The sequence below is a fragment of the Equus caballus genome, chromosome X (assembly GCF_041296265.1).
Source record: "Equus caballus isolate H_3958 breed thoroughbred chromosome X, TB-T2T, whole genome shotgun sequence".
NCBI classification, from domain to species: domain Eukaryota; kingdom Metazoa; phylum Chordata; class Mammalia; order Perissodactyla; family Equidae; genus Equus; species Equus caballus.
Genome location: NC_091715.1, coordinates 141407501 through 141433107, shown reverse-complemented (window position 1 = coordinate 141433107; position 25607 = coordinate 141407501). Strand labels below are relative to the sequence as shown.

Here is a 25607-nt window from a genome sequence, read left to right as displayed (position 1 = left end):
AAATGGGAATTGTTTTTTTCCTTCCTGTACTCCTGCTCTTTCTCTGCCAAGGTGAGCACAGTGGCCAGGGGTCCCTGGAACATGAGGAGTTACATAGTGACCAAACTGAGACTTGAGCACATTACCCAGAGTTTCGAGATTGGATCTGAACCCCTTTGGGAAGAGAGTAAATAGATTTTCTGGAGGGGTGAGCATTTAGGGAGGCACATGCATGGGAAGGAGGGGAGTATATGGATGTAGATAGCCAAAGAGGTTGATTGTAGCAAATATACTTGGCTGCTTAGCCAACATCTAGTCTTCCTTCTCTTGGTACCTTCCCTGGTTTTCCATCAGGCAGCCTCACTTGCCCCATGCTGCCTAGATGCTTTGGGGAACCCTGGCTTCACCTGGGGTTCTAGAGGTGTGGCACTTAGCTCAGCTCACATGAAGCAGCAGAGTAGGCAAGTGATCAATTCAGGTCACTATGCCCTAAGTTCCAGGGGGCTTCTGGGAAAGAACTTTCCTTTCTCTTCTGACAGCAACTTTCTTTCTTGCTGCCTGAATGAGGGCAGGAGGAATGTAGCCCCTGGAGTCGCCGGCAGCTATCGTGTGCCCACAAGGGGGAGCCAGCCTCAGGATGAAGCCGATGCTCTGGAAGGCAGAAGAGACCTCAGGAAAGAAAAAGCATCTTTGGTGACATGGTTGAGCAGTTGGTTCAAAGCACTCCTGAAGCCTGCCCAATCACTCGACTTCCATTTCTAGGACTCACTAAGCTGCTTTTATTGTTTAAGCCAGCGTGAAATGGTTTTTCTGTTACTTGCAACTCAATACATCCTAACTGATAAAGAATCTAGCCTTGCTCCTCAGACCTGTGAGTACCTGAGGTCTGCATTAGCCCTCCAGCCTCAGGTCGGAGAACATCTCATTTCCAATGGTGAAGGGCGGGGCCTGTTGAACCCTGTTCAGCCTTGAGTCATGTTCCTTTCTCTGCAGACCAGTTCATTCAAAGAGAAATCTAATACGCCTAAACTGTCTGTACAACATGCTCCAGCAAACATATCTAGTGCAGATCAAATATTGCAATCTTGGGCTCTCCATTCATATCTCAAATCTGGTACTCAAGCTCTTAAATACTCTATTTTTGCATTAGTTGAATTGGATACACATTTAGAGGCAACAGCCTATCTTAACAACATTAAAAATTTCTGCATCATATTCAATTCTGATGCAAACTCAAATATGTGCTTTGTGGGTTTCTGTGAAGAAAATAATTGACAATCCAAACTGGAATTCATCTATAGAAAATAGGCAGTGCTAGCTCTTAAGAGCAATTATTGGCACCAAGCTTCTGAATTTTCAAATTCCTTGAAAAGTCCAAGAACATACCAGAAAGTCAAGTTTTGATTTCAAAGGTAATAACTGTAAACAAAAAATTATAAGCCTGTAAGAGGTGATGCTGAGTAGGATGCTGATGGCTCTAGAAACAATCATGAGGGTTCATTCTCTTTCTCAATCCCTAGTTCAATATTAGATCGAAAACTTTATCTACCAAGAGAGTTGGAAATAGAAATGACTCAAGTGCAGGCTTACAGAGAAATACTCCGCCTTCAGGAGCCTCGCCTGGGAGGGGGATCTATAAGGTGGAGTTTGCCTGGACAATGAGCTCAGGCAGAGCAGACGGGGATGTGGCTACGACCGTTCCAAGTGAGATTCAGCGCTCAGGACCAAAGCGGGATTGCTGGGACCAAGCGGAGTGAACCTCCTGCTCGCCTCTGCGTAGGTCCCATGCATCTGGAGCACTTTGATCAGTCTAGGAGAGCCATGCCCACCCAGAGGGCCTCCCTCCAATACCCTGTGCTCAGTTCGGGGGCAAGCAGCCAAGACAGGGGCAAAGAATTGGGGATGGGAGGGGAGACTCCGGGGGAACATCAAAGTTGCCTTCAAATCTCTGAGGGGCTCTGAAGTCTTGGGGAGCATATTCGACTAGGATGTTGATCAACCTCAACATTTTGGAATTGGCCTCAAAAATGGGCATGGAAAAGGATTCTAAACTCTCACTGGATGTCAATCTAGCTGTGACAAGTCACAAGCTGATTTCCTGCTGGCAGCAGGGGTTTGGGGGAGTCTGGTAAGTTCCTGAGGCCACGCCATCATTCCAAAAGCCGACTAACATAGTTTTATCAAGGGGTGAGTCCTTGCTTACAATCCTGTCTTCTGCAGTGAGGGGTAACCATGGAGCTTGAAAGAATGGTACTGCCCATCAGCTGCTGAGGGAAAAAAACCAGGCAGAACAGATCTACATGATTCTAGATCTATGTGAGTCGAGAGGGAATCGACACGATCACGACCGTTGCCAGAGGCTGCCCTTTTCCACCCCATTCGGCTCCTTTGATCTGTATCAATCTTGAAATACAGCAGTCAACAGAGCAGTAAGGAAAGTCAGGAGACCTTTCTGGGGGACGTTAGGAAGGAATCTTCTTGTGTGATGTAATTATTCTGCTAAAGAAGACACTTCCAAATGAAAAGTTAACAAAGCAAATAAAAGAAACTAACCATATAGCTGTCAAAATGACAAAAACAAACAAATCAAAACAAAATCTACAAAAGATCCCTTCCACAAAAGATGTACAAATCTGCGCTCATGAACTAGTAAAACAAACCTCAATTTTTTTTTTTTTAATTTTTAAACCAATGGTGGGAGCTATTCAAATATAACCAAGTGTTCTTATAAGTTACATTTTGAGCCAACAGGAGAAGAACATATGCTGAACAGCCTTCAAAACATGCTCACTTGGTTCCATGCTAGTCAAGAAGGACTGGCAGAGTTCTCAACACACCGTGTGTAAGCAAAGACCACTCACTGCCCGCGAGATGGACTGAAAGCGACTAGTTCACGTTAGGAATATTCGTGCCACCCCAGAGCGGCATGAATGAATCTTAACAGGGAAAAAAGCAACGGAATGAGTGGCCTGAATTTCTAAGCCAGCTTTTTTCCCTTTGACTTTTCTAGTATCACGTGCTGCCGTCACTGTGGGATGTGAAATGGCAGCCAGAGGTCTCGTTTCGTCCTTCAAAAACGCATGAAAAGAAAACCACCGCCACCACGACGGAACAACCTGTGCAAACTGCCACTGGAGGTACAAAACTGTGTATTTGTTGGAGGTTGAAGAAATCATACACATTCGGATAGCACACTTGTAGGTGTAGGCAAGGACTTGCCCAAGAAGGACAAGAGCCTCAACTGGATCAGAAAAATACAGCACAGTCGAGGGGTGGTGGCCCTACATGCACATGTGGAGTCCTCCCTTGAATGTGAGTTCATCAGCCACCCGGGCCTTGAAGATTGGAGTTTCTACCAATAATTGCTCTAAAACACTCAAAATAGTCCCAAGAGCTTAGTTCCGCGAAGGCGAGGAGATGCAATTCCTTTATCAGTTCATTCCTCCCTGCATCCGTCCATCCATTCATTCAAAGGGCCCTTCAGCTCACTTTCACAGAGCTAGACAAGACATCTTCCCGTGTCTGAGGAGTTTGATATCAAGCAGGGGCGCAGACAAGACACAAATAACTCTGATTAAAAAGCAGATATCACTAAGCCCTGAAAGGCAGAAACGAAATGTCCTGGGAGCTGGGGTGTGAGTGGGGACTGTACAAGGACCAGGTGTGTCAACTTTCCAAAATTCATTTGGGCAGTGGTCAGAGGCTCCTGGGTTCTACTTTGTGTGCCAGCGTCAAGGCCCTAGGAGCTGGTTCTCATTGCGGTTGAGCTCCTTAACTGTTTCCAGCACTCTACCCCAGGGGCCAGCACTTGCACCGGAGGGACAGTTTGCACAGAAAGCTAGTCACAGACAGCGAGCCCCGAGCATCGTTCTGTTGGCTCTTGTATTAAGTAGCAAACTGTGAGTCATCCTGGCGTTTCCAGACTTGCAGATGCACCAGAGACCCAATGAAGCAAGTGGGGTTGCTTATCTCATTCAGAAGCAGAGATAATGTCCCTTCCTGTCTACAGGCACTTCTTTGTTTCCCCACTCACATGTTGTCATTTCTCCAAAATGCCCAGAAAAGCAGAGAAATTGTGTTCAATTTACCAGGAAAGTGATTTCTAAGCACTGGCTGTGCCCAGGAACCCTATGCCATGCATTTAGCATGCACGCACTTCACCGAGATGCCCAGACAGCCCAGGTGGCCACACAGAATCAGGAATGTCCATGCAGCCAGCGCGGCCACCTTGACATCGTGCCGGAACATCATTTGAAAAGAAAATACTGCTTTTGATTAGGAGAGGATTAGCAAATGTTTTAAGACTTCAGTTTTTTCTTTTAATTGTGGTAAAATTGGCCATTTTAACCATTTTAAGTGCACGGCTCCACGGCATTAAGCACATTCATATTGCTGTGCAGCCATCCCCGCCATCCATCTCTGGAACTTCTTCATCTTCCCAAACTGAAACTCTGTCCCCACGAAACATTAACTCCCCATCTCACCAGCCCCAACCCCGGACAGCCACCCTTCTGCTTTCTGTCTCTCTGACTCCAACTACTCTTAGTACCTCACAGAAGTGGAATCGTACACTATTTGTCCTTCTGTGTCTGGCTTATTTCACTTAGCATAATGTCTTCAAGGTTCATCCGTGTTGTAGCATGGGTCAGAACTCCCTTCCTTTTTAAGGCTGAATAATATTCCATTGTATGGATGGACCACATTTTGTTTATCTACTCATCTCTTGATGGACACTTGGGTTGTTCCTACATTTTGGCTATTGTGAATAGTGCTGCTATGAACACTCATATGTGTTCGAGACCCTAGTTTACATTCTTTTGTGTATATACTCGGGAGTGGAATTGTTGAGTCATATGGTAATGGTATGTTTAATTTTTGGAGGAGCCACCGTACTGCTCTCCACAGCAGCTGCACCATTTTACGTTCTTACTAACAGTGCACATGGTTTCTTATTTCCTCACGTCCTTGTCAACACTTGTTATTTTCTGTTTTTCTTAATAGTAGCCATCCTAATGAGTATCAAAATTTTGGTTTTTGAGGACATGAAATAGAAAGCCACATTTGAGTGCTTCACCCGTTCACCTTTTCTAGAGCTTGTCTTTGAAAGATAGACGGAAAGGGGCGTGGAACTGTTCCCACTTATTCCCACTCAGAGGTACTTGTGGGCCTCCCACACCTTTCAAAGCTTTGCCACGTGGAAATAAGTCATCAGTACTCAAAATGACAAATGAGGAGTCCACCTTCATCTCCTGGCCCCCGAGTCAGCTGGCTTTGGCAAATTCTCCTCATGTGCCATGCAAACGCGCACCTGCACGAAAGTCTGAGTCCTCACAACTATGCTCACCTTCTCTGCTCAAAAACGGAGGATGGTCGGACGTGGTAGCACGCTACAGGGACAAAAGCAGCTAGAGCCTGTGCATTTAGCTTCAAATCCAAAGTTCCCAAAAGCAAAGCAAGAGTTGGAAGAATTTCTGACACGGTAGGGCGATGCACCTTTCAGGCCTTCAAGGTCACATTTAAGTGAAGCCTAGATGGCAATTTCCCGAAGTGCCCACTTCCCTTTTTCCAGTGCAGTGAGCTCCAATAACCAAATCAAGGTCTATGGGTTCTGTGCGATTCCAAGATGCACATCTTCTAATCTAACATGAAACTTGGTTAACACCGGCAGAAGGCCCAAAGTGCGGGAGACATGGAGAAACGCCGCCCTGTATTCTGCTCTTTCTTAGCAGCTGTTACCCCATCGGGCGTCAGGAGCCAGGGACGGCTCTGCCAGGGGTGCTCTGTGGGTTCTCAGGATGGCCACAGACGTGGGTCTCTTCAGACCTGGAAGTTGCTTTTAGTTTTCAACAATCTCACTGTCTTTGATGGGGGCAACTAAACTGGTAAGATCTCATCTAACAACCACAAAACACCATAAAACAAAGCAGCATTTGGCAGGGTGAGCAAAATTAACGAGATCAAAGAAAAACCCAAACTTTTTGGGTGCTTTAACTGTAAGCAGTGTTCTACCCTCCGCTGTTCCCTTCAAGCTCCCAGGTGGACAGGCCAGAGCACACACGGTTGCTTCACGCAGCAGGCCCAGGTTATGGGACTGTCAACCCCTAAGGGACAGAAGAGGCTCAAAGTACAAATGGACTCAGAAGAGGTTCCCGTAAATCTGTGCTATGGGGCCATTAACGGATCGGAGAGGGAGAAGCGGGGGCGGGAGCAGGAAGGACGGGAGGGTGCAGTCAGCCCGCTCAGTCTGCATCCCTGGCTCGCCGGGATGGGCCACATCTCTGACCCACATAGCGGCTCTGGCACCATGCACTCCTGCACTCAGTGGCAGTGCTGGCTGCAGGAAATAGGGCCAAAGCTGAAGGGATCAAGGCCACTGTGACCTTCCATCCGCCCTAGACATTTTTTATGTTTTGCTAACTTTTCACCTCCGGTCATAACAGTAGCGGAGCAATTCACTTTCAAATCACTTGGCCGTCCAGACCTGGACTGCCTCTCCACGTGATGGTCTGCAGCTCGGGTCTGTGCATATTCACCAGGAAGCACAGTTGAAAGGAGCGCAACATAATGATTTATTTCTGTCCTCGTCTGCTCTTTGAAAACTGAAATGAGATTCCTTTCCTTGCTTTACAGTGACGAATAAGCAGCTTGTTTCAATGAACTCCGTATAAAATAATTTATATACTTTGGTTTTAAAAAGTCTCATTTTGGGCACCCCAACTTCAGCAAATTTCATTGTTTCTCTTCAGGTATGTTAAGACAAAACAAAGAAAAAACCAAAACTTGACAAAAGGTTTCTTTTTTTTTGAGGAAAATTAGCTCTAACTATTGCCAATCCTCTTCTTTTTGCTGAGGAAGACTGGCCCTGAGCTAACATCCGTGCCCATCTTCCTCTACTTTATATGTGGGACATCTGCCGCAGCATGGCTTTTGCCAAGTGGTGCCATGTCCACACCCGGGATCCGAACCAGTGAACCCTGGGCCACTGAGAAGCAGAACGTGCGCACTTAACCGCTGTGCCACCAGGCCGGCCCCAAGAGCTTCCCGAAAATGGTTGCCTTTTCAGCTTTCCTAAATCAATTATTAAGCAATTAAACAATTGGATCTACTGATCTCTACTATTGTGGCGTCTGTAGTTCGGGCTTTGCGCATCCTGGGAAATGTGGGTGTTGACCTCGCTGAGTGATGGATCGTTGCTCCAGGGACAAGAAGTGACACTGCCTGAGCGTCATCTCACTCACTCTTCAACTTCTGACGGAATAAAGGCTGGCATTTGACAAGCAGCTTATTTTAAATTTCCGCTTTTTGAAAAAGAAACATAACTTTGAGGTGGAGGATCATTAATGGTTCTCAGAAACCAAAAAAGAAACTGAAAAAAATCTGATTCTTCGTAACATTAGTACCAAGTTCTGAGTCTGCATTTCCCAAATTCGATAGCCTATGGAGTTTCGTTTCCTGGCAATGCACAGCGGTTAAAACAAAACTTGTTCAACACTGAGATACGGGGCCCTAAATTTTCAAAATGTATGTTACACTGTGTCTAAATATATTTCCTCCCAAAGCAGCTAAAAAAAGTTTCCCCAAACTAAATAGCTCTTTGTGGCCCAATTTAGAAAGCAGGGAAAATTAAGCTTGTATGTGCAATCATGCTTAGATACAAAATAAAGATACTTATTCAGGAAAATATTGTCATGTCTGGCAGAGAAGATGCTAGCAGGGTAAGGCCCAGCTCTGACCACGGGCTCTTGGAAACCTGACTCGCCCCCGCCCCATCCTTCCAGAGCTTTCCCCAGAGGTCTGTGCTCTTGCATTTCAGCAGGACTAACTTTCGAAATGAAATCTGTGATGCTCCACGCTGGAACTAGTAAAAGACAAGCACAAAGAAACTTTTCTCATAACACGGGGAGCAGTCACTCTCCCCCAACCCTTACCCGCAAAACAAGAGGAGAGTTAAGGGAAGCCAGTGAAAGGACTTGCAAGGCCAAGGTCACAGGCCCTTCCTTGACAATATGTGGTGCTTCTGATTCCATCTCGCCTGACCCTCTTTCTCCAGTGGAAAATGGAGCTGATATAACTTTGACAAGAATAGAGAGTTCTCTTGGTCTAACTAACTTGGTTTTATCATTTTTGTTTTCAATGGGAGGTCATGATGTGAATGTAAGGATTTTAATTTGCAGTGCTAATTGAGACAGCCGTAATTAAAGGTTCTGCTCTACCGAGCAGGTGAGTCCAGCCTTGGAAATTCAGATCCGAAAGAATCTTGAGTTTCTGCGAAGGTTCTCTGTGGAGGCTTTGGGGTGGGAGGCATCCCTGAAGGATCGGCGAGGGTGCTCTGGACGCTAGGGCATCCCCCTGGGGCCTGGTTGGAGCAAACCTCTGAAAAACAACGCAGACGAGAAACACCAATGCCCCACTCCCAGTGACTGAACCGAACCAGCGATCCTGGCAGCACTGTGGCTGGGCGGGTCGGCAAGGCTGGCCCTCCCTCTCTCTCCTATTCGCCCTCTTTGCCTATCGGCCTATCAGCAGCATGCCCTCTGTCTGGATCTAGAAACTGCAGGCAGCCCTCAGCATGCTGCAAGCAGCAGGGTCGGGGCCAAGCTGACTGTGGGCAGAATTGGGCTGCCCCTTACCCCCTCCTCTCTGCTCACTTAAAGTCATCCTGGGGTCCGTTTGTTACTCAGCATCCACGCAGGGCTGAGGCAGCTCCCACAGGGCTCCTAGGACTTCTGCCGTCCGTGTTTGGAGGGAGCAGCAGCCAACATTCTGCCCTGCCTACTGGTCAGGGACGCTCAGGAACCTGTGGCCTGGCTTAGCTGCTTTGCTCCTTTCTGGGGTCACCAACCTGTATCTGCCGCTTGGCTTCTCCTCAGCCACCTGGCAAATGTCCTCCCTGACGCCCCCTCCACCCAGAGAGCGCTCCCCTGCCCCTCCTCTGCACGTTACCACCCAGCTCTGGGAGCTGGAGAGGAACCGGGCACTGAGGCAGTCCAAACCCACTCCACTGGGTTACCGGTATTCTAAGGTTCAGGAACTTTCTTGAAATAGCGGCAGCCAACATTGATGGAGCATTATTGTTTATCGTGTACCAGGCCCTGTGCCAAGCATTTTCACCTCATCTCATTTAATCCTCCCAGCAAGCTAATTAGATAGATGGAGAGGCTGAGGCCTGGAGAGGGTAAACCTGGTCTCAAGCCCAGCCCCAGGGCCCACACCCTGCCAAGGCCCTGGTGTCCTCTGCCCTGTGCTGTCTCCCTTCAGGCCCTGGGTGCTGGGAGTGCTACACTTCGGAGGGCTCAGTTTGCCAGGAACAAGAGGGACCCACGGGTGAGGGCAGCAAGAGGGCTTCCCCAAGGCCCCACTTCAGACAGAGCTGCCCAGATCCTCATCACAGGCCCAGATCCCCGTCACAGGCCCAGATCCCCGTCACAGGCCCAGACCCCCGTCACAGGCCCAGATCCCCGTCACAGGCCCAGATCCCCGTCACAGGCCCAGATCCCCGTCACAGGCCCAGATCCCCCTCACAGGCCCAGATCCCCGTCACAGGCCCAGATCCCCGTCACAGGCCCAGATCCCCGTCACAGGCCCAGACCCCCGTCACAGGCCCAGATCCCCGTCACAGGCCCAGATCCCCCTCACCGGCCCAGATCCCCCTCACAGGCCCAGATCCTCGTCACAGGCCCAGATCCCCCTCACAGGCCCAGATCCTCGTCACAGGCCCAGATCTTCGGCACAGGCCCAGATCCCCCTCACAGCCCAGATCCCCCTCACAGGCCCAGATCCCCGTCACAGGCCCAGACCCCCCTCACAGGCCCAGATCCCCCTCACAGGCCCAGATCCCCCTCACAGGCCCAGATCCCCCTCACAGGCCCAGATCCCCGTCACAGGCCCAGATCTCCGGCACAGGCCCAGATCCCCCTCACAGGCCCAGATCCCCGTCACAGGCCCAGATCCTCGTCACAGGCCCAGATCCCCCTCACAGGCCCAGATCCCCCTCACAGGCCCAGATCCTCGTCACAGGCCCAGATCCCCCTCACAGGCCCAGATCCCCCTCACAGGCCCAGATCCTCGTCACAGGCCCAGATCCCCCTCACAGGCCCAGATCCCCCTCACAGGCCCAGATCCTCGGCACAGGCCCAGATCCCCGTCACAGGCCCAGATCCCCGTCACAGGCCCAGATCCTCGTCACAGGCCCAGATCCTCCTCACAGGTCCAGATCCCTATCACAGACGCAGATCCCCGTCACAGGCCCAGATCCCCGTCACAGGCCCAGATCCCCGTCACAGACGCAGATCCCTGTCACAGGCCAAGATCCTCGAGGAGGCAGGAGGGCAAGCTGTCGATTCGCCCACCATCTCCACAATCGCTGAGAGTTCACTGCTGCCTAAGCTGAGGAGATGCCAGGCTTATTGGTAAAGGCAGAAAGCGGGGCAAACCCAGGAGGGGCCTAGCCCAGCCTTCCCCAAGGCAGGCTTGAGTCCCCTAGTCGGCCCTCTCCAAATCTGTCCAAACAGTATCGTGCGCCTCTTTGGTCTGTCTCTCCATAGCTGCCCCCTTGCCCCTGTGCTGGGCCTGCTTCGAGGATCAGATTGCAGGCGTTTTTCTTCTTATTCCAACTGGCCAGCCTCCACATCCCTCCTCCCCTTGATGCTGCACTCCCAGCTCTGCAAAGGCTCCTCCAAGGGCGCCGCCTCCTGCTACCCCAACTCCTCTAGAGCGCAACTGCCATCTCCCTGAGCGACCCGTCGTCACCTTTGAGTAAATGTAAGCTCCAGCCGCCAGGGGCCGATGGTAAACTTGAAGTCCTAAGGGTCCTAATGCTGATTTCTGCACCGCCCTAAGCCATCTCCAGTAGTCTTCAGGGAGAAGGGGCTTTAAATTACGGAAACAAAATTCATTTTGCCTCACGTTGATTAAAGACACACAGTTGTCACCCAGCCTTGGGAGTAGGGTGGGGAATACAGTGAGGAGATTTGGAGTCACTAAAATCCACCACACCAGGGCTGGGGGAGTCTTGACTCCAAAAAGAGTCCCTCCCTTGATCATTTCAGGTCCACACCCCTTACCTATAATTTCAAATCAAAAAGCTCGCGAGAAGGAGGGCTGGAGCTGTGGATGTGCCCGGCTTGGAGGCCTGCTCAGTGCATTTTGAAAGTCTATTTTATCTTTGTAAATTTGGTGTCAAAATTTATTAAGGGGGAAATTTTGACCTGGAGTTAGTTAAATATTCATATTTCTCAGCAAAAATAATGAAATGCTGCTCCAGACTCCACCACAGGGTTGTGTGATATTTGCTATATGCAGGATATTGCTTTTCTAAAGTCCCAAATGCTCTGAATTTGGAAACACATCTGACCCCTAGGGATTCAGATCCCAGATGGGAGCCTGCACCAGCCCTGACTGAGCACGCTGTGTGTGCTGGCAGGCTTCTGAGCAATTTTGATTGAGCGTCTCCTTGTCTTCCAATGCCCTAAGAGATGGGGACAATCCCTTTGCCCAGGTGCAGCTGAGGCTTAGAGGGGTTAAGTAACATTGCTCCCATAACATGACCCAGTCAGTGTTGGTGCCTGGACTGGAACCCCAGCTCTGTCTGCCTCTAGTTCCCTTGCTTAAACTGCCACGCCGAACCGCTGCCCTGACGCCAGATGGCACTTGCCTTCTACCTTCACTGCGAGCAAATGGCCCACCGCAACTGGATGGTTCCCTTAACCGGTAGAGTGAAATTCCCCAAGCTGAGAAATACTAGTCTGTGAGTAAGTATGAACTCCTATAGACAGCTGGGTTTGGCATTGCTGCTTACTCAAAAGTTGGTTCCTCATCTTACATTTAGAAACTACTCCTTAAAAAAACTAAGATCTGGATTAAAATGAATGCCCAGTCTTTCTATGGTCACCACTACCATCCATGGACGGGCAACGAGCTCATCAATGACACACAGGAGATACTGAGTGTTTTCTGAGGCTCAGCTTGGCCATCTATAAAACTTGCCAAGTTCACCTTCTTGGAAGCAAGGAGCATGCACTTCTTCAACACTGGGGCTGCTGTCTGTCCTTCCGCCGGTGACCCAGCTATTGCCTCAAACACTCGCCTCTTCCCTTCTTTTCTCTCCTCTGGAAGAGTGACCAGGGCTGAGTTCTTAGGCCTTCAGGGGAATGGGGAAAGGCCATGAGAAGGAGGGCTGGAGTTGTGGATGTGCCCGGCTTGGAGGCCTGCTCAGTGCATTTTGGCTAGAATGCCACGGACAGAATAGCGTGCTGGGGAGAGGGCTGGAGCAAGACTGAGAGAGCTCCAGAAAGAAGAGAGGGGAAATCCCAGCCAGCCAGGCAAAACAGCTGTTTTCTCTTTTTCACCAGGCCTGGAGGTGTTGAGGCAGGGCAGAGCCAAGAACAGGAAGAGCCCACAGGCTAGTAGGCCCCAGGACTCCTGTCAATCTCATGGCGCAAATGGGGTCTGGAGGGAGCACTGCTCATACTCTGTCCTGACACAGCGCCAGTTCTGAAAGCTACATCTTAGCTCCCAGAAACAGATGTGGAGGCCCAGCCAGGGCCAGGAGTGAGAGTCACAGTGAGAGCAAAGCGTCGATGGCAGGCCAGGCGCTGTTCGAAGTGCTGTAGATGTGTTAACGCATTTAACCCTCCAACAATCCGCCCCCCTCCCCCATTTTGTAGAAGAGGCAATAGTTAGGAGGTTAGGGCAGGAATGGAAGGTTCTGGAGGCAGTGCCCCATGCGTGCGGTTACAAGTGTGGGCTCTGTAGCCCCACTCCCTGCTCTGGGCCTGATTTGCTGTGTGGCTGTGGGCAACTCTGGCGACTTCTCTCTGCCTCAGTCTTCTCAGCTTTAAAGGGAATGATAACAGCCTCTACCTCTGAGGATTAACATGAGGAAAGGCAGGTGAAGTACTGAGTTGCATGCCTGGCCCATGGGCACTGGCCAGCACCGGCTGGGAAGGCAGCCCTTGGTAGCAATAGCATCGCATCTGGGGAGCCCAGCCTCTGGGCTCTGCTGGTGGGGGTCACCTGAGCGCTTCCTAGCCTCAGGGAGCTGGGCCACTTGGTCCTTCTCCTGAACACTTTCTCCAACTCTACCTAGGTAATCGGTTGGCTATGATTTTCACGACCCCAATCATTTAAGAATTCTCCCTCTGAGCCAGCTGATCTGGCTCTGAGATGACGCAGTCAGGCTACAGATGTAGCCCATTGAAGAAAACAGAACAAAACAAAAAGGCTCACAATGTTGGATGGTGACACGTCTCCAGGCTGAGGATCTTGCCTGCTAGGGTAAGAGTTGCAGTGCTGATGCTGGCGCTCCCCTGAGCCAGCCGCAGAAGTCCACGAAAACAGATGGCAACAGGCCTATAACAAAACCAAACCAAAGTGCTCCTGAACTGCAGACAAAGGCCTGCTGCTCGCCCTGGCCACCCCTGCGGGAGCTCTGCTTGCTGTGGGCATCCATCAAAGGACCAATTCCCTGGTGCGGAGCACTCTGCTTGGTTACGTCTCATGAGATCTAGATGAAAAAGACACAGTCCCTATCCTCCAGGGCTGCCATGGTCACGCTCATCCAAGGCCCTCAGAAAAGAGGTCAGCCCCAACAGTGCCTCCTCTGGGCCAGGTCCCTAGCTGGTTTCCAGCCATCTCCTTGGCTGCTCTACAGAAGAGGGAGGCAGAGTGGGAGATGGAAGCACCCAGGACAGTCAGGGAAAGGCTTCCTGGAGGAGACGGTGCCTGAGCCTCAGAAGCTATAAGAGTGGGACAGGAGAGGAAAGGTGACAAGGAAAGGCTGGGCACAGGGAATGGCAGGAGTCAAAGCCGAGAATGCAGAGAAGGCCAGAAACTGCAAGCACTTCGGAGTTCTAGAAATGAAGTGCCTGATGGACCCTGAGTCTAAGGAGGCAGATGGAGCCAGGTTATGGGCCTCCAGAAACTTCTGAGCAAGTGTGAAATGTGATCAGGTCTCTGCTATAGCAAGGTAATGCTTAGAGTAATAGATGGTTTATGGGGGGGAAACCGTTTTAAGAGTCAATAGTATGAGTTTGGACAAAGAATCAAGAAGGCCTGAACTTGGGCAGGGATGAGAGTAATGGAAAGGAGGGTCCTTGATAGACAGTATTCTGGGTAGGCAGACATCTGACATGGCCCCCGGGGATTCCTGTCTCTGGTATTCACACCTTCACGCAATCCCCTCCTGGCAGTCGCATCTTTACGCTTGTGTCTAATGAACAGAATACAGTGAAAATGATGGGATGTCACTTTCAAGACTAGGTTATAAAGACTGTGACTTCTGACTTGCTGGCATAGCCCCTGCCTCTTTTGCTGGCATATTTTCTCTTGCTCACTCGGATAAAGCTGGCTGCCATGTTGCAAGATGCTCTATGAAGAGGCCCATACGGCCAGAAGGCCTCTGGCCAACAGCTCATGAGGAACTGCGGCTTCAGTCCAACAACCTGCAAGGAACTGCTTTCTGCCAACAACCAGGAGAGTGAGCTTGGAAGCGGCTCCTTCCCGGTTGAGCCTTGAGATGACTGCAGACTTATGAGAGATGAAGAGCCAGAAGACCCAGCTCAGCTGTGCCAGGATTTCTGACCCCCAGAGACCGTGAGGTAATACAGGTGTGTGTTCTGGGGTAATTCGTTATGTGGCAGTAGAGAACTAATATAGGCAGGGCTCAGGACAACGGAGAGTGGGGCCTGCGAGAGACACCACTCGGAGAGTCAGCGGAATCCAGTGATTGATGAGACTGTAGGAGATGCCACAGAGGGAAAAGACACGGTAATTCTGAGAAGAGCGCAGCCTCTGGAGCAAGACTGCCTGGCTTCAAGCTCCTGCTCTGCCCCTGGCTAACTGTGTGACTCTGGGCAAGTCATTTCAACTCTCTGAGCCTCAGGTTGTTCGTTTGTAAAATGGAGATGGTAAGCGTTAACTACTTTACAAGTATCTGTCCTTTGCATTTAGGACCTGCCTCTGCATCCAGCACAGTGGTGAATGGCACACTGGAACTGCTCAGCAGAAGTTTGCTGTGGCATTTCTAGAAGGCTCAGTGTGCAGCCCTATGCCAGCAGGGCCAAGACTGAAATGCTTCAGTGCAATTCCTTGCATCCCCCGAGCCTTCGCTAGTCCTGAGTGAGGGACGACAGCCCAGTGCAGGGGAGGCGGTCCTGTGCCACTCTGCCTTGTCCCCCCGGCAGCACCTGGCGGGTGCAGTTTCCCCAGGGAAGTTCAGTGACCGACGTGGACATTGCAACCATAACCTCAGTCTCATTAGTACGCTGCTTTGACCACACAGAATTAGCTGGCTTAAATAGACTTTTCCAGAGTCAAGTCCAGTCTCAGAGAGGACTCCAGCCTGGATTTGCCTCCAAAGCCGGGTATCAATAGCACGAGGCACGGTTCTTATATCCGAAACAAAGGAAACCACCAGCTATGAGACTGTCTTACCTGTCTGGGCAGAGAAGGCATGGAGTCCGAGGCTCCTGATCGCGGAAAGCGCTGGGGCTGCTGCATCATCTGCTGCAGGAGGAACGCAGAGTGGTCGGGCTGCTGCGGCGGCAGCTGCAAGCTGGCGGTGGCGGTGGAGGAGGCAGTGGCAGAAGAGGCCTGTGCTGGCGTCGGCTGCTGCAGGTAGTGGAGCAGGGAAGGCTGCCTAGAGGTGGCAGGCATGGAGGGCAGTTTCTGGGGGCCAGGCTCAGCAATGAAATGTGACAAAGGCTTGGTGTTGCCAAAACTAAATGGCTCCGGGGCTCCCGGGCTGGGGCTGGCCAGCCCCTGATGCATGATCATGCTCAGAGTTTTGGGTGAGTTGGTGACCATGGGCTTGAAGACGGCATTTGCTTGCTGCTGCTGCTGCTGCTGCTGCTGCTGCTGCTGCTGCTGGCTGAGTGGGTTACTGGCGGGCGTGAGGCTCCGGAGCAGGGAGCACTGTGGCGTGAAAGACTGCTGTGGCAAGCCTGGGCTGGACAGCTTCTCCGGGCGGTAAGGGGGGGACGGCCCAGGGTTGCTGGTGGGCAGAGCAGACATCAGGTGTCCTTGAGGATTTTTAATAGTAGAGGACACCAGGTTGGCAAGAATGGAGTTCTGCGGGCTGAACTGTGGCTGCTGACTGAGAGCTGGGCTGGGGAGCTTCTCGGGAGCATAGGGCATGGCGGGCCCAAGGGCAGCACTGCTGCCAGACACCATGCTCGAGAGCAAGGCATTGGGAGAGCCTTGGAGAGTGCTCCCTGGCAGGTTGCTGGACGACATGCAGGATACCATGAGGCTCTGAGGGCTGAATGGTGGCGGCGGGTGTGGCGATGGCACTGGGCGGTAAGGTGGGGAGAGGCCTGTAGGAGGCAGGCCAGACCAACTGGGAGTGGGCCCTGGCTGCTTTGTAGCAGATCCCTGCTTGCTGGCCGCCAACACCTTCAGCTGGTGGGCATGATGCCACTGAGGCACCGGAAGTGGGGGCAAAGCGACAGGGAGCATCGCCTGGACCTGGTTCTTGGCCTGTGCTGTGGAAGAACTAGGTGAGACGAGCTGCTTACTGGTGGAGGGAATCGCATAGCTGACCCCTGCAGAGGAGGGCGGGATTTGAAGTGACACGCCAGGGACCTGGCTGCAACTGGAAGCAAACTCTTTGCCGGAAGCAAGGCTCTCCAAGTGCGGCATCTGAGCCGAAGGCTTGGGAGCTGTGCCGAGGCCCGCCTGAGGGTGATCCAAGACCAGCGGTTCTTCCGGCTTGCTCCCCAGTATCTTCTCAAGATCGAGCTCACTCGGAGAAGGTTCCTGAATTTTTGTTAGCTCCTCCAGCAGATCTTGAAGTTCCTGGTCCACAGCTGGCATGCTGTTGGTTTTGTCATAGTAAGGGACAGTGGGCCCTTTTAGCCCCAATTCTGCAGTCGGTGGTACCACAAACGGTGTGCCCATCACGTTGCCGTTCACGGGATTATTCTCGAGTAGTAACGGATGGCCAGCTACTCCCATAGCTGCAGGGCTAGGGTTCACTGGTAACGGAGCGACCTGCAGCTCTGCACACGGTGTGCTGGGGTGGGCACCAGGGCCCATAGAAAGGGTGACGTCCTCAAGGCAAGGCCTCTTGATTTTATTAGGGTAACCCCCGTCAGCCATGCCTGGAAACTGGAAGTTGTCTCCTTCCTGTCTCCTCTTAAGGGTTCCCTGTGGCTGAAAGGGGATTGGGTGGGGGGGGGGGGCGGAGAGAGAGAGGAAATTTTATAAAGATTCTGAACATTAGAGCTAATGAACAGAAAACTTGCAAGATCAACCAATCTCTCAATTTCAAGATTTAAAGTTGTCAAAACTATACAATACAGCCTATTTTTAGAACCCTAATGCTTGTTTCTTTGTTGCAGCATTTCATTTAAATGGTCTTATTACACTTCAAATAAGGCATTAGGCTGTCTGCATACTAAACATGACAGAAAGGATGTGCTCTGCCCGCTTAAAGGAGAGTTCAGTGAAGCTACACAGAAGCCACTAAATGCACTGTGCTGCCAAAGGTAGGCATTTGAGAACAAACTAGAAGTAGCTAAGATATTTTCAATTCTGAACTATCTACAGATACCCCAATTTTTAAAAAGAGAAAGCGTAGCACAGGCATTGAACTTTTAGGTCGCCTGTCCTGGTTCGATGCCTCAGGCTGCGGTGATGAGCCTTCAGAGGCACGGGGGAGGCCTGGCTGTGTCCTGGTGGGCAGCTGGCTGAGCTGCACTCCTTACAGGGGAACGCCAGTTGCAGAACAGTCATCGTAGCATGGCTCCACTTACTCTGACACGCTCGAGCACACACAAGTCACTTGGAAGAACAAATATACAACCGTTTGGAGTAGTCATCTCATGGGATGACTGGCAAGCCCCTTTCTGTTCTCAACATTTTTGTGTTGCTTGTTTGTTTTTAATGAGAATGACTTATAATCTTATAAAATAAGAAACGCGCCTCTGCAGATGCATCCTCAGGTTGGGGAGATAGGAAACAACAGGAAAAGGCCCCAGTCTGCGATCTGCACCTTGGGGGAGCTGCCCACCACTTATAAAAGCAAAGCCTTTGGGGACAAGGCAAAGAAGTTAGTAACACGGTATTTCCTACTCTTTCAAGGCTTCACACAGTCCTCCGTGGCTGTCATGTTAATGACCACGACCTACAAGTAAAGGAGAAAGGCACTGGAGTGAAGGAATGTTGTGTGGGAAGAGAGGGCTTGGAAATCAGCTAAACGTCAACAGTCTAAGAGATGCGTTTCTCTCCAGGTGCTTTCTCAGGTGAGAACCCCCCTTTTAGCTTTGGAAGTAGTACTGAGACATTCAGTGCTGGTCCTCTGATGTCCTCTCACATTTGGCCCACTGGGGTTTCAGCGCACGTGTGGAGGCCGCCTGCTAGCACAACGGTGCTCAGGACTCTTGCGGCAGAGTGAACATCAAAAGAGGTCCCCCAGGGCCGCACAGCCTAGGCCTTGTTGCACATCAGAATCACTTAGAAACAGCCGGATTCCCAGGCTCTCCCACCACAAATGGATTGCTTCAGTCTCATCTAGGGTGGGGCCCGGGCGGCCGAGTGTTTTCAAAGCTCCCTGGCTGATTCTAAATGGACAGCCAGCTTGAGAAGCACTGGCCCAGAGCCTGGGCGGAGGCAGTGTGGCATAGGGCCCTGGTCCCCAGGTGGACACAACTAGGTCTTGGCCTTGCCACTTAACCTCTCTGAGCCCCAGTTTCTTCATGTGTAAAATGAGTCTAATTTTAGATGTCATCTCATGATGCTGCTCTGACTCGTAAGCGAAATGGGGCAGATCCTGTGGCACCTGGTAGGTCCTCACTAACTGGTAACTGGCATTACAAAGGGCGGGTCCTGAAGGGTCCTGGGAGTCCAATCCTGTCCTATGAAACACGGGGAGCCTGAGACCCACGCAGGAGGCAGGGCTTGCCCAGGCTGGCTCAGCTGGAGGGCCCCAGGGCCCAGGCAGCTGCAGGGCTCCTCCACCGCCACTCCGCTGCCTCCCACCCACTGCCTTCACCCAGCCTGGTTGCAGGACACGGTCTCGTCTCCGCACAAGGGGCTCCACTACTCTGAGAGAGGGGACTTGCCTACTTCTTTGCCTTTTCTTTTGAGATGTCTATGACCTGATCAAGGGCACTCTGAGGGACAACTCTGCCACCAAATTCATCTGAGGGCTGAATACCACGGGGCAGGCATGGTGGGCTGGGGAAGGGTCGAGCAGGCACAAGAGGAGGCCTATCCTGTCATGCGTGCCCACTCTCCCACCCAGGAGTACTGCCTGGATTTGGCCGACAGCAGGTGCTCCAGAATCAGCAGCTAAATGAATCAGCGGACAAGGGAACACAAATGACCCAGCACACTGGGAGCTCTGCCACCTACTCTCCTGGCCATTCCCTCAATTATGGGGCAGCCCACAAACAAGTCATTGGGTCCCCTACTGAAATTTGGTCTCTTCTATATCCTCCCAGAGTTCAAAGAAATCCAGCATATTGAAAACAGAAACGTGGGAAATGGATTGATAGGAATGACTGGGTGTGGGGTTTATGTAGGATCCCCTGCAGGGAATCCGAGCTGGCAATGGTTGGGCCCAATGTGTTGTCCGCGATGTCTTGGACTGCAAGGCAATGATAGTGAAGTCTGTGCGGCACCAGGCGGGGGATGGATGTGGTTGGGGGATGGGAAGCCAGGGAGGGCAGGGCCTGAGAGCTGCAGGGGCCTGGAATCCCTGGCTGATTCTGTGGGCTCTCCCTTTCATTTAATTGTTGGTCTGCCATTAACCTGTTGGGACTAAGGCGGTGGGAGGAGGGGAAGGCGCAGTGTGACCAGAGGCAAAGGAGAGGAGTCTCCAGCTCTCCGAAACGAGAACGTGGGTGCACACAACTTCTCAGGCCCCCGTCAAGCGCACCCATGACATGCTCCCCACTCAATTCCAATTCTGGAATCCACCGGCTCCTCAGTAACAACGCGGATCCCAGGACACCCCTGTGGGAGGTTGATGACCGTCCCACTGTTGGTGGATCTGACTTACTGGAGCGGGTGACACCCTTGCTGTGCTAAGTCTACAGCTGGACGCGGCTGGTGCTCGCCTTACTGAATGCTCTGGGAAGATGCCTAATCAGGGGGCAGGCTCGCCCTGCTGCCCCTGCGGGTGCAGCGTGTCGGGGGCGGGGTGCTGGTACAGGCTGCAATTTCAGCAGAGGGGCAGGTGGGAGCATCTTCTGAGCTTTCGTTTTTCAAGGGACTTCAAGGAGACTCCACTCTCTTAGAAGGCCGCAGCACCGCCTTTGGGATTTTACTGTGAGAGCTTTCAATAGTTAGCCCAAAGCACCCTGGCTAAACGGCCAGAACTCCAGCCAAGCCTAACCAAGGCCGCGGGAAGGCGGCTGTGTTTACAGGAAGCGCTCAGCCTCACCCTAACAGCATCTGCTTTCACCAGGCAGCAGTGAGGTGGAGGGATCTATTATTCAGTTAATTTTGCCCCTAGATACAGGCCCGCCTCAGTGCTTCCTCTTGCCCAGTCCCATAATTTGTTACTCATCTCAATTTCGAGAGGATGGCTGGGCTTTCCCCCATGCCCAGTGCCACACTGGTGCCTTCACCAGGTCACCTGGGCCAGTGGGCGCTGCTGCTGAGGTCTGCCTGCCTGGGCTAGATGCTGCTGACTGAATCCCACGACCACCATTTCAGACCAAGTGCAGCAGACAGCTTGCTACTCCAGAGTGATTTCCTCTGTCAATGTTGGGGGTGGCAGGCCACCCACCGAACTTCCAGACCCTTCTAAACCAACTTTCCAGCTTCCCGCATGTGCCATTTCCCAGTCTCTGTTGACTCTGTGACGGCAAGCTATTGGTCCCAGCTACCAGCCAGCCCCCACTTCCTCTAGGCCGTGTATTGCACATGATCCTGTCCACTCACTGAGGTTTTTCTTTTTTTATCATAAGTGAATCAGTAGACACTGGCAGGATTTCTAGAGAACACATCCCAACCTTTTTTTTTTTTTTACAGAAAACAGAATGGGATGTGATTTGCTTGTGGTCACACAGCTAGTTAGGGGATGATGACAACACTAGACCCCAGGCATCCCAATTCCCAGCCTGGCCTTTGGTGGTGGTGATGCGGAGGAGTGGATGGGAGAGGAAGTGAGGGGCAGTCTCCTGGAGTCTGAGAAAGGACTGACTTTAGCTCCCTCCTCAAATGCCTGCAGAGTCCCATGTCATAATGAGGCGACAGAGCCACCAATGGGATCCCCACGACCTCATAAACATTCATTCACACGCATTGCAAAGCATGTGAAGGCCTCCCCATCCCCCAAATAATGAGAAAACAAAGGCCACCCTTCCGACAGGGGCCAAGCTCAGCTCTGAAGTCAACATTATTTCTGGTTCTGTCTGAACAATGACATATGGCAATTCTTCCCTTTCTACATTTTTTAGTGCAGAATGGCAAGAAGGGGAAAGATTTCTTGGAAAAGGTCTAGATTGTAAGAGCGCAGTCCAGGCCCATAAAATGGGCACAAGGAGAATAAAGAATATACCTTGCAAATATATTGCTCTTTCCAAAGAGGCATGGCCGGCTGTTATGGACACTTCATTTTGGACACTCTAGCTGGAGGTTTACCACGGACACCAAGGAAAGGCCAGCAAAAATATGCGCAGTTCCTACTGGACAAGAACGTGGGGGGCTGAAGGTATCCAGGAAAGATCAGCTCACGGAGCCTCATTTTCCCTCCAGAGGACACTGGGCCCTGGGAAAAACTGTGAGAAGGGTGGAAATCGCCCAGGGCTTATCTAGTCTCTCCTCTCTCCCTCACTACTGCCTCCTCCAGTGCAGCTCACGCCAGCCCGCCTGCTGCTTCCCTTCGTCTCTCACAAGAACACCCGTACTCCAGCAACGACTTCCTTCAATACTGTTACAGGTTCCCCCTATGAGTTTCCAAGAACCTGATGCTAGCCAACTAGACTGGCTTTCAAGCGCTCTGAGATAAGAGTGGTCCCCAGTAGACTTGCTCAGAAGAAAAGAAAGCAGACATGGTGGGGCATGGTGGAGGTAGCCCCAGAACAGATAGGACAATGATGCTACAGGACTGGGTTTGCAGGAAGGGAGGGAGGGAGAGAGGGACGGAGGGAGGGAGAGAGAAAGAGAATATACGTGGATATATACATGGGCTCAGATGTGCACCAGTATAAATGCCTATATTTGGGCATATGTGTCAATTGCATGTTTGCTTTTTAGATGAATGTCCCCACAAACTGAAACTGACCTTTCTGTAGAACAAACAGTACTTTCAGCATTTGTGGTATTGCAAGACCTGAGGCTCTGGAGAAGCCCAGGGTAGCTGGGAATGGCCGGGAACCCTGAGTGCTCATCGGCTTCCAGAGGAGTCCATTCGTCTCAAGAACGAATCTCTGCCAATAGGCGGTTTGGAGCAAGAATCTCAACTTACAAATAAGGGATATATTGGTGCCCCTGGCTTGCCCTGAGCCTGCAAACTGCATACTCAGCACCCAACGCAGGCTGAGGTGGGGGAAAGAGCCCTGAAGTGGGTATCAAAAGACTTACATTTAATTCCTAGCTTCTCCATTTGCTGTGTGACTATTGGCAAGTCACTCCCCCTCTCTGAGCCTCAATTTCTTCTTCTGTAAAGTGGGTACTTGGCCTGCCCTGTGTGCCTCTCAGCATTGTTGAGGCGTGCACATTGGGAGAAGTAATTGCTATTGATGTCATTCTCCAGGCCTAGGGTCCCCAAGCTGTCCCACTGCCCTCCAGTATGGGCCTTGACTAGCTCTCTGACAAATAAGGACACATGCATGAAGCTTGGGGCGTAAAGTGGGAGCGGAGGGAGGTGAGCAGCCTAGTCCTGATGGCACTGACCTACCAGCCGGCAGTGCTGCCTTTAAAATTCCACCTTCTGCTGCTCACCACCGCCCACCACTCTGGGTTCCGTCACGCTGTCTGTGGCACTCAGCCATTTCCACCTGAGGGCTTGTGGCTTCCACAAGCTTCAACCAGAGCTACTCTGAGCAGCAGCCCCAACAAATGCAGAAACGAGCAGACCTGGGTGGGGGTTTTTAGAACCGCATTCTTCCTTTCTATAGACATACCAGTTGGAAGAAATGGCAACTCTAAGAATGGCCCCAAACCTATAAATGCACATGGATTTAATGAACTCATAATTCCTATTGTACCATCCCCTGAGAAAACTCGAAGTATTCTGTCATTAAACAGTGTTTCTTGAGCACTAGCCTTATACTCCTAGGCTTTCAGAACTGTCAGGTCCTTAGAGACAAGCTGGCCCCAGCCACTCATGTTAGGGCTGGTGAGGCCTAGACCCCGGAAGAGATGTGCCCGTGGGCCAGCTTCTCAGACTCCCAGGTTGGCCTCTTTTCACAGGAAGAAACCCTGACCCCGTCTCCTCCCAACACATTCCCATGTGGCGTCACTAGTGAGATAAAGATGATTACTTGTGGGAGAAGAGAAAGAGGAGGTGGTTTCAAACGGCTGGATGGATTTGGCGAGGCTGGCCCACAGATAAAGCAGGTGCTGCCTGGGGGCTGAAACAGAAGCTGAAGGCCAAAGGCAAGGGCACTGTGCCAGGCCAGATGACACTGTCTGGGCAGGACCCAGGCTAGCAAGCATCATCTGTTTCCCTTGAATTAGGCTCATGAGCCCCGAATCATGCAGCGAAGGGGAGAAGGGGAGGCAGAGCTAAGGCTGGAGGCCGCAGACCCAAGGATGGGTTTCTCTGTGTGAAGAGGGCAGAAGGACGCTCGGAGGTCATTGAGGCTCAGCCTCCTCATTGCTCCCGGGGCTCTGCTTGTGGCGTGACTTCTCGTGGGTCCCTTCCCCACTCTGGGCCTTAGTTTTGGTGAGTGAATGGGTCCCAGCTTTGGTAAGCTGATGCTATGACTTTCTCCCTGGACTGTTCCTGTAGAGAAAAGATGAATTATCTTCTCCCCCACCTAAAAAGGCCTCTCTGCCCGGGAAGAGCCTGATGGCTCACAGGCGTCCTTGCCATGGGCAAGATCTGTACATCACTTCCCACTCCAGACACTCTCAAAGAAAGCATAACCTGCCCCAGCCCGGTTAGGTCAAGTTATAGTCCTGCCCAAATGTCTCCGTGGCTTTTTAACAAGGAATGAAGTGCACACAGTGTGTGTGTGTGTGTGTGTGTGTGTGTGTGTACACTAGCAGTGTTAACCCTGAGAACAGCAGGTCTGCACTAGTTGAATCAAGAAAGGCGGCCTGCAATTTCAGTCCAATGAGCCATGCTCACTCACACGTTCTATTAGAGTGTCCCAGCAAGTCACCAGCCACCAGGAAGGCTGCCAGCTCTCCAACCACTTCGAAGGGCAGGTGAAACCAGTGATGCCATTTTAAAGCTTGTTCCTGGAGACCTATCTAGAATGAGAACTTCGCAAACTAGTCTTTACTGTGCTGTGTGTCAGTCATCTGGGCCTGTGCCCTAAACCCCCGTCCCTTGACTGCTCCCCCAGTCGGTGGAGGCGTTGTCCAATTGCAAGTTTGGATTCCTATGATCAGAATCCAGCACATATTAAATGAACAAAAATGAAGGGAGGGGGGACTGGGTTAACAGAGAATGCCAAGCCAAATTCAGCTCACTCACCCACAGGCTGTCTCACCACAGCTCTCCCAACTTTCCAGAGGCTCCTGTGTTTTGATGGCAAAGCAGGAGCGAGCCCAGCAGCCAGGGGGTGCCTCCGTAACTGAGGCTAGGCTCCCAGTCTCAACTCCCCAGCTTCGGCCCACCCCTGATGATAGAGGGGACTCCTGAGAAAACACTCTTTTTCTAGAATGCTCCAGAGATGTAGAAGAATTCAGAGGTAAGGAAGGAAAGTCTCCACCCGGTGACCAGGCAGTTTTTTACAAAATCCAGACTTTCCTTCATCTGGAGAGTGACAAGCCCAGTGAAGAACACCCTCAAACAGTAATCCCCACACAGTAACCCTGTGAGCTGGTGGGGTCCAGATACCCCACAGGCTGGTGGGGTCTCAAGGCCTGTTGTCGTGTCATAAACGTCTCTCTGTTGCCCTGGGCTGTGACTGACCCTGTCCCCAGCTTTCCACACCTCTACCTGGAGCACGTGCATAGGTGGACAATTCAGGTAGGTTGCAAGTATGGACTTGGCCCCAGAGCCATCCAGGAAGGTGGGGGGTAGCCACCTCGGCAGCTCCAGGCCCGTGTGATAAGCCCTGCCTCCACACCACAAAGGCCCGACTGAGGCCCCGGATGTGGCTGAGGAGCGCACACTGGGTGAGTATCGGGGGAGCTCCTTCCCTCTTCGTGCCTCCTGGCTCCCCAGGCTTTTCCTTCCCCAGTGCCACCATGCTGGCCAAGACTCCAGATGGGGGGGTCCTCAGGCAGTGGTGGGCTCCTTGCTACTGTTGGTGGGATTAGGAGTGGGGTATGTGGCAAAGGCCCTGGCCTGGGCCCTGATGGGCTGACTGAGGTTTTAGAGGGGCTGTTGGTGCATTCCAGGCACGTGACTGCTGGCAGAGTTAAGCTGGGGCAATAAGGAGCCATTGATAATCTAGAGCTAGAAACAATCAAGTCCTGGGTCCGTGTCAGCTGGGCAGTCTGAGCTATGTGGAAATCACACCATACGGGGCAGCCACGGCTCTCCATCCAGATAGTCT

The 25607-nt window shown here is 51.7% G+C and overlaps 1 protein-coding gene across 11 annotated transcripts in view; it reads right to left on the bottom strand.

Moving 5' to 3' along the window:
* Positions 1-25607, bottom strand: part of MAMLD1 (mastermind like domain containing 1) — a 222932-nt gene that overhangs the window by 25597 nt on the left and 171728 nt on the right. For 9 of the 11 annotated variants that reach the window (XM_070256695.1, XM_070256696.1, XM_005614569.4 and 6 more), the window contains one exon: positions 15412-17130. In XM_070256695.1, the coding sequence (XP_070112796.1) occupies positions 15412-17130 (1719 nt within the window). 11 annotated transcript variants of the gene reach the window in all.